The sequence below is a fragment of the Saccopteryx bilineata genome, chromosome 10, assembly GCF_036850765.1.
Source record: "Saccopteryx bilineata isolate mSacBil1 chromosome 10, mSacBil1_pri_phased_curated, whole genome shotgun sequence".
Taxonomy (NCBI): domain Eukaryota; kingdom Metazoa; phylum Chordata; class Mammalia; order Chiroptera; family Emballonuridae; genus Saccopteryx; species Saccopteryx bilineata.
The window spans coordinates 50,669,693-50,678,182 of record NC_089499.1 but is presented as its reverse complement, the minus strand read 5'-3'; the positions used below and the strand labels follow the sequence as shown (position 1 = coordinate 50,678,182).

Below are 8,490 nucleotides of genomic sequence, written 5' to 3'. Positions count from 1 at the left end.
CAGATACAGAAACAGTAACTAAAGTTAACTTTTCTTTGTTTTAAAGAAAAATTATATATTCAGTTTACAGTAGACATTTGTATTTATTTATGATTATCAATTTATATAACAGTAATATTGTATCAAACAGCCTTATAAAAATGAGTATGGATGTACACAGTATGGGTTTTTTTTGGTTGTTTTTTTTTTTTTTTTTCATTTTTCTGAAGCTGGAAACAGGGAGAGACAGTCAGACAGACTCCCGCATGCGCCCGACCAGGATCCACCCGGCACGCCCACCATGGGGCGACGCTCTGCCCACCAGGGTGCGATGCTCTGCCCATCCTGGGCGTCGCCATGTTGTGACCAGAGCCACTCTAGCACCTGAGGCAGAGGCCACAGAGCCATCCCCAGCGCCCGGGCCATCTTTGCTCCAATGGAGCCTTGGCTGCAGGAGGGGAAGAGAGAGACAGAGAGGAAAGCGCGGCAGAGGGGTGGAGAAGCAAATGTGCGCTTCTCCTGTGTGCCCTGGCCGGGAATCGAACCCGGGTCCTCCGCACGCTATTGGTTTTTTTTTTTTGACAGAGACAGAGAGAGAGACAGATAGGGACAGACAGACATTCTGGACAGGGAGAGAGATGAGAAGCATCAATTCTTTGCTATGTCACCTTAGTTGTTCATAGATTGCTTTCTCATATGTGCCTTGACCCAGGGGAGCTACAGCAGACCAAGGAACCCCTTGCTTAAGCCAGCAACCTTGGGCTCAAGCTGGTGAGCCTTGCTCAAACCAGATGAGCCTGTGCTCCAGCCAGCGACCTTGGGGCTTTGAACCTGGCTTCTCTACGTCCCAGTCCGACGCTCTATCCACTGCACCACCGCTTGGTTAGGTCAGTGGGCGCTCTTTTTAAAATGAGTTTGATGTCCTTTACTCAAGGGAAAACAGTCTATGTATTGGGGGAGTAAAATGCCTCACAAGCTGTGGAGCACTCTTTCCTGTGTACTTTTTGTTGTTGTTTTTTTAATTGATTTTAGAGAAAGGGGAAGGGAGAGAGGAGAGAGAAAGAAACACTGATTTCTTGTTCCACTTATTAAAAAGTTTTGTTGTTCTTGTTCCACTTACTTATGCATTCATTGGCTGTTTCTTCTTGTATGCGCCCTAACTGGAGATCAAACCTGCAACCTTGACATATCAAGATGATTCTCTTACCAACTGAGCTACCTGGGCAAGGCTCCTGTGTACTTTTCTTATCAATGATGGAAGCTACCATTTAAAAAAAAAAGACTTTATTTATTGATTTTAGAAAGGAGAGAGAGAGAGAGAGAGAGAGAGAGAGAAGGGGGGAGGAGCAGGAAGCATCAACTCCCATGTGTGCCTTGACCAGGCAAGCCCAGGGTTTTGAGCTGGCCACCTCAGCATTCCAGGTCGATGCTTTATCCACTGCACAACCACAGGTCAGGTGATTGCTTCTCATATGGGCCTTGACTAGGGGTTTTGAACCAGCAACCTCAGCATTCCAGGTCAATGCTTTATCCACTGCTCCATCACAGGTCAGGCAATGGCCCTTACCATTTTTAAAGTACATTATCGGTGTAAGAAAGACCCTGGAGTAGGTGTTGTACATATATGGGCTGCCTAATTGACTTAATCCATTTTTCTGACTCACTATGCTAAACAGTGGGAAGGTTTTTTGTTTTTTAATTTATTGATTGATTTTACAGAGAGAGGAGGCGGGGCTAGGCAGGGAATGAGAAGTAGTTGCTTCACTCTAGCTCTTCATTGGTTGCTTGTTGTATGTGCCTTGACTGGTCAAGCTCAGGGTTTAGAATTGGCAACCTCAGCATTCTGGGTTGAAGCTTTACCCCACTGCACCACCACAGGTCAGGCAGCAGTCAGAATGTTTAGTCCCATTTTACAGATGTGTAAAGCAAGGGTTGAGAAATGAAAATGGTTTGTCCAGAATCACAAAGCCTGTTGGTGGCAGAACTGGAACTTGACATCAGGACTTCTCACTTTCATTTGTTTCCTTCTTTGGCAGGCATACTGCATAGCTGATAGTACAGCTGCAAAGTGGTACTCTAGTTTTTTATCTGCCCTCCATGCTGTTGCCTAACCTCTTGGAACCTATTTACTGGCTCATCAGCTTTGTAAAAATGGGATAATAACCATAGTATGGGCTCATGAGAATTACATAAAATAATTTATGCAAAGCACACTACTATAGATAATGGTAGTTATTATAATAAAGAGGCAGTCTGTAGCCAGTGGTCAGACTGCTAGGTTTCAAATCTCAGCTCTGTGGCTTAGTTTCCTCATCTGTAGAATGGGGGTAATAAGCACACCCACCTCATGGAGTCATTGTGAGGAATAAGTGAAATAACCCAGGTGAAGTCTATTTAGTAAATTCTAGCTATTATTAGTATAAGTTCTACCCTATTTAATAATTCACAGCCCCTCTTACCATACTCCTCCAATAATATTTATCACATTTGAAGATAATGCATATGCAATTAGCCACCCCCACTCTCTTTCATCATACTCTACTTTTATTATCTAATATTACTGATCATCTTCTATAATGCTGTTATTTACTTATTTTGCATTTTTATTGCTTACTATCTGTCTTTCTCCTGGGCAGGGATTTTGTTCAGAGGTATCCTTAGTACCTAAAATAGTGTCTGGCACATAGTGGCTGCTCAATATGAATTAGCCATTATTGTGATAAAGTCTGTCTTGATTAGTCCTCCCCCTGATAGCTCTGAATTCCTAATTCCCCTTAGTCAACTTGCCTTTTTCTTTTTGGCAATAGCACTTGCTGCCTTTTAACATACTATGTAATTTACTTAGTATTTTTATTATTTTTAAATATATTTTTGTTATTGATTTTAGAGAGAGAGAGAAAGGATGGGAGGAACACGAAGCATCAACTTGTAGTAGTTGCTTTTCATATGTTTTTGTGTATTTTTTTAGCGAGAGAGACTGATGGGGGGGGGGGGGCTCCAGCAAAGTGAATGACCCCTTGCTCAAGCCAGCAACCTTGGGCTTCAAGCCAGTGGCCTTTGGGCTCCAGCCAACAGCGACCCTGGGCTCAAACTGGTGAGTCCACGATCAAGCCAGTTTCGAGCCTGGGTCCTCTGAGTCCTAGTCCGACACTCTATCCACTGCACCACTGCCTGGTCAGACCTGGCAAGCTGGGGGCGAGGGTGGGGATAGGGGTGGGGGAGGGTGAGTGTTGAACCAGTGACCTCAGCATTCCAGATTAATGTTTTATCCACTGCAGCACCACAGGTCAGGCTGTATTCTTATTATTTTTTAAAGATTTTATTTATCGATTTGAGAGAGGCAGTGGCGAGAGAGGAACGAGAAGTACCAAGTCGCAGTTGCTTCTCGTTTGTGTCCTAACCAAACAAGCCCAGGGTCTTGAATCCGCAACCTCAGCGTTCCAGGTGGATTGAAAGTCCCATGAAAGCAAGGACTTTTACAGGTTTTCTTACTTATGTATCTTCAACACCTAGAACAGTGCCTACCCTATAGTATGTAATTAACAGAATATCTGTTGAATCAATTATATGTGGCAGAGCGCCCAAAGCACTGGAAGTGGAGTCAGAAGGCCGCCTAGGACTGCCACGGAATCCCCGGATGGCCTTAACCATATTTCCTCTCCACTTTGGACCTCAGTTTCCCCTTCTAGCGCTGACCCTTTTGGTTCCCAGCCGCTCGGTTCCAACCCGCCAGATGGCGTCGCGCCGTAGGTCGCAGTTCGGAGGCAGTGGTGCCCATTGCCCGTCCCACCCTGCTTCCCAGGAAGCAGGGCGGGGCGGGAGGCGGGGCGGGAGGCGGGGCGGGAGGCGGGGCGGGAGGCGGGGCGGGGAGGTGTAAGCCCACGGAAGGGAAGGCGAGTGCCGGGGCGTCTGGCTCATTTTCCAGCGAACTTCTACAATCGTCTCATTCTCGTCATGTCCTGCTACATCTACCAGTTGCCCTCTTGGGTGCTGGATGATTTGTGCCGCAACATGGACACGCTCAGCGAGTGGGACTGGATGCATTTCGGTGAGTCGGCCTCCTGGAGAACTCCAGGGACATTTTGGACCCGTGTCTCGTTGTGTGCTCGCGGGCAGGCCACTGCCCCTTCTCTGGACCTTAGTACGATCATCTGGAAGGTGTTTTGTGATCTTTAAAGATTTCTGCTGTCAATCTGTCGCTAAGTAATGACCACCTTCTCTGTGCTATGAGCAGTTACAGTAAGCCATCAGTGTGCCGTGCCCTTGCCTGGGATTGATTACTTCATTTATTCCTATAGCCTATAAAGTGCATGTATCTTTTTACCCCATTTTACAGAGGAGGAAATGGATTTAGAGGTCTAGAGTCGCTTGTGTGGAGTCATGGCTTTGTTAAGTGGCAATGTGTTGTTTGAACCCAGCGTATGGCTCCACCAAGGCATTGTAACTCCTTGGTGTGTTTTGTTTATTTGCGCGTAATTATTGGCTGAGAGCGCTTGGCACCTGGTAGAGGTTGTATCTATGGTTCTCAGGTTCCCAAGTGGAGATCTGCATTCCAGGTCTACCACATCTTAGTTGGTGATTTTGAGTGAGTTGCTTAACCTCTCTAAGCCTCAGCTTCTTCTTTATTTTATTTTATTTTTTCATTTTTATTTTTTAAATTTTCTTAAATTTTTTTTTTTTGTATTTTTCTGAAGTTGGAAACAGGGAGGCAGTCAGACAGACTCCTGCATGCCCACCAGGGGGCGACGCTCTGACCATCTGGGGCGTTGCTCTGTTGCGACCAGAGCCATTCTAGCGCCTGAGGCGAGGCCATGGAGCCATCCTCAGTGCCCCGGCCAACATTGCTCCAATGGAGCCTCGGCTGCTGGAGGGGAAGAGAGAGACAGAGAGGAAGGAGGGGGGGGTGGAGAAGCAGATGGGCGCTTCTCCTGTGTGCCCTGGCCGGGAATTGAACCCGGGACTCCTGCACACCAGGCGGACTCTCTACCACTGAGTCAACTGGCCAGGGCTTAAATTTTTTTAGTTTTTATTTTTTACAGAGACAGAGAAAGAGTCAGAGAGAGAGATAGACAGGGACAGACAGACAGGAACGGAGAGAGATGAGAGGGGCTACAGCAGACCGAGTGACCCCTTGCTCAAGCCAGTGAGGCTGGGTGCAAGCTGGTGAGGCTGGCTCAAACCAGATGAGTCCATGCTCAAGCTGGTGACCTCGGGGTCTCAAACCTAGGTCCTCCGCATCCCAGTCCGACGCTCTATCCACTGCGCCACCGCCTGGTCAGGCTCTTCTTATTTTAGAGAGAGAGTTTTTTTTTTGTATTTTTCTGAAGTTGGAAACGGGGAGGCAGTCAGACAGACTCCCGCATGCACCCGACCGGGATGCACCTGGCACACCCACCAGGGGGTGATGCTCTGCCCATCTTGGGGCGTTGCTCTGTTGCAACCAGAGCCATTCTAGCACCTGAGGGAGAGGCCACAGAGCCATCCTCAGCGCCCGGGCAAACTTTGCTCCAATGGAGCCTTGGCTGCGGGAGGGAAAGAGAGAGACAGAGAGGAAGGAGAGAGGGAGGGGTGGAGAAGCAGATGGGCGCTTCTCCTGTGTGCCCTGGCCGGAAATCGAACCCGGGACTCCTGCACGCCAGGCCAACGCTCTACCACTGAGCCAACTGGCCAGGGCTAGAGAGAGAGATTTTATTTATTAATTTTAGAGAGAGGAGAGAGAGAGAGAGAGAAAAGGACAGGAGTGACTTGTAGTTGCTTCCTGTATGTGCCTTGACCTGGCAAACCCAGGGTTTCCAACAGGGGACCTCAGCGTTCCAGGTCTAGGCTTTATCCACTCTGCCACCCCAGGTCAGGCACTGAGCCTCAGTTTCTTAATCTGTAAATTGGAGGTAGTTGTGAGGAATGAAAATTCTATGAAAACTACCTGACACTTAAGTGTCAGAGATTCTTGTAAGTAATAAGGTTGCATTAACAATGGTCATTCTAAGAGGGACAAATAAACAGTGATGGAAAATGATTTGACTTTGGATGATGGGCACACAACACAATCAACAGTTCAAATGATATGGAGATGTTTACCTAAAACCTATGTACTCTTATTGATCAATATCACCCCCATTAAATTTAATTTAATGAATAAAAAAGACAGTGATCATTCTTTTATTAATTTTTTTTTAGATTTTATTTATTCATGTTTTAGAGAGAGAGTGGGGAGGAGCAGGAAGCATCAACTCTCATTTGTGCCTTGACCAGGCAAGCCCAGGGTTTCCAACAGGGGACCTCAGCCTTCCTGATTGATGCTTTATCCACTGCGCCACCACAGGTCAGGTAAAAGACAATGATCATTATTAATTATTAGTTTTATGTTAAGTCAGTGCAACTCATGCAACTTTATTTTTAAAATAATAGTCTTTCTTTATTTTTTATTTTTTATTTTTTTCTGAAGCTGGAAACGGGGAGAGACAGTCAGACAGACTCCCGCATGCGCCCGACCGGGATCCACCCGGCACGCCCACCAGGGGCGATGCCCCTCTGGGGCGTTGCTCTGCCGCGACCAGGGCCACTCTAGCGCCTGGGGCAGAGGCCAAGGAGCCATCTCCAGCGCCCGGGCCATCTTTGCTCCAATGGAGCCTTGGCTGTGGGAGGGGAAGAGAGAGACAGAGAGGAAGGGGGGGTGGAGAAGCAAATGGGTGCTTCTCCTGTGTGCCCTGGCCGGGAATCGAACCCAGGTCCCCCGCACGCCAGGCCGACGCTCTACCGCTGAGCCAACCGGCCAGGGCCAATAGTCTTTCTTTAAATTTTAGATTATAATATATACAGCTTATTCAAGAGTATATTATATATGTACCTTTGAGAGAAATGAACATGTGTGTGTTTATTGATCCACTTTGAGCAAATAATGTATCTTTTAAGCCTGGCCTGTGGTGGCATAGCAGATAGAGTGTTGACCTGGAACAGTGAGCTCTCTGGTTTGAAACCCTGGGCTTGCCAGGTCAAAGCACATGCAACAAGCAAGCAATGAACAACAAAAGTGAAGCAACTATACTTCTTGCTTCCCCCTTCTCTCACTGTAAAATCAATAAATAAAATCTTCTTATTTTATTTATTGATTTTAGAGAGAGAGAGAGAGAAAGGGGAGTGGGGAGGAGTGGGAATCATCAACTCACAATAGTTGCTTCTTGTATGTTCCTCAATGGGGCAAGCCCAGGTTTCGAACTGGTGACCCTTGGTATTTCACTGCGCCACCACAGGTCAGGCAGAAGCTGTTTTAAACCAGTAACAAGCATAAGATAACAATGAGGGGGTTTGTTGTCTGCGCTGGTGAAGTGGCTGCCCTGAGGGGGCAGGAAAAGATTACATTTCAAATGTATGTTATCAAGTAAGTTATTGTAGATGCAAAATATGGCAGGTTCAATAAAAGCATTGACCTTTGGCCTGATCTGTGGTGGTGCAGTGAATAGTGTTGACCTGGAACGCTGAGGTCGCAGGTTCAAAACCCTGGGCTTGCCTGGTCAAGGCACATATGGGAGTTGATGCCTCCTGTTCCTTCCCACCTTCTCTTCTTTCTAAAATGAATAAATAAAATCATTTTTTGTTTTGTTTTGTTTTTTCTGTTTTTGTTTTTGTGGCAGAGACAGAGTCAGAGAGAGGGACAGATGGGGACAGACAGATAGGAAGGGAGAGATGAGAAACATCAGTTCTTCGTTTGGCTCCTTAGTTGTTCATTGATTGATTTCTCATCTGTGCCTTGAGGGGGGGGGGCTACAGCAGACCGAGTGATCCCTTGCTCGAGCCAGCGACCTTGGGCTCAAGCTGGTGAGCCTTGCTCAAACCAGATGAGACTGAGCTCAAGCTGGCGACTTCAGGGTCTTGAACCTGCGTCTTCCACATCTCAGTCCAACGCTCTATCTGTTGCGCTACTGCCTGGTCAGGCGAATAAATAAAATCTTTAAAAAAACCCCACATTGACCTTTGTTTCGGAAAAAAAAGTACAGCCCTAAGATGTGACTACCTACCATGAACTGCTTTTAGTTAGAAAGTTGGTTTTCTTGTTTGTTTGTTTGCTTGTTTGTTTTGAGAGAGAGATACACAGGAAGGGAGAGCGATGAGAAGCATCAACTCGTAGTTGCGTCACTTTTAGTTGTTTATAAAGATTTTATTTATTGATTTTATTTTATTTTTTTAAGTAAATTTATTTATTTTTTAATTTTATTTATTTATTCATTTTAGAGAGGACAGGGAGAGACAGAGGGAGAGACAGAGAGAGAGAAGGGGGGGGAGGAGCTGGAAGCATCAACTCCCATATGTGCCTTGACCAGGCAAGCCCAGGGTTTCGAACCGGTGACCTCAGCATTTCCATGTTGATGGTTTATCCACTGCGCCACCACAGGTCAGGCTATTTATTGATTTTAGAGAGAGGAGAAAAAGAAAAAAAGCAGTGGGGTTGGGGGTTTGGGAGGAGTGGAAGCATTGTCATAGTTGCTTCTCTTTTGTGCCTTGACCGGGCAAGCC

The 8,490-nt window shown here is 46.5% G+C and overlaps 1 protein-coding gene across 2 annotated transcripts in view; it reads left to right on the top strand.

The window, feature by feature from the left end:
* The first annotated feature begins 3,857 nt into the window (after positions 1 to 3,857).
* Positions 3,858 to 8,490, top strand: part of IRAK2 (interleukin 1 receptor associated kinase 2) — an 89,556-nt gene continuing 84,923 nt past the window's right edge. For both annotated transcript variants that reach the window (XM_066246053.1, XM_066246051.1), the window contains exon 1: positions 3,858 to 4,027. In XM_066246053.1, the coding sequence (XP_066102150.1) occupies positions 3,934 to 4,027 (94 nt within the window). In that variant the 5' untranslated portion in view covers positions 3,858 to 3,933. The remainder of the gene's footprint in view (positions 4,028 to 8,490) is intronic.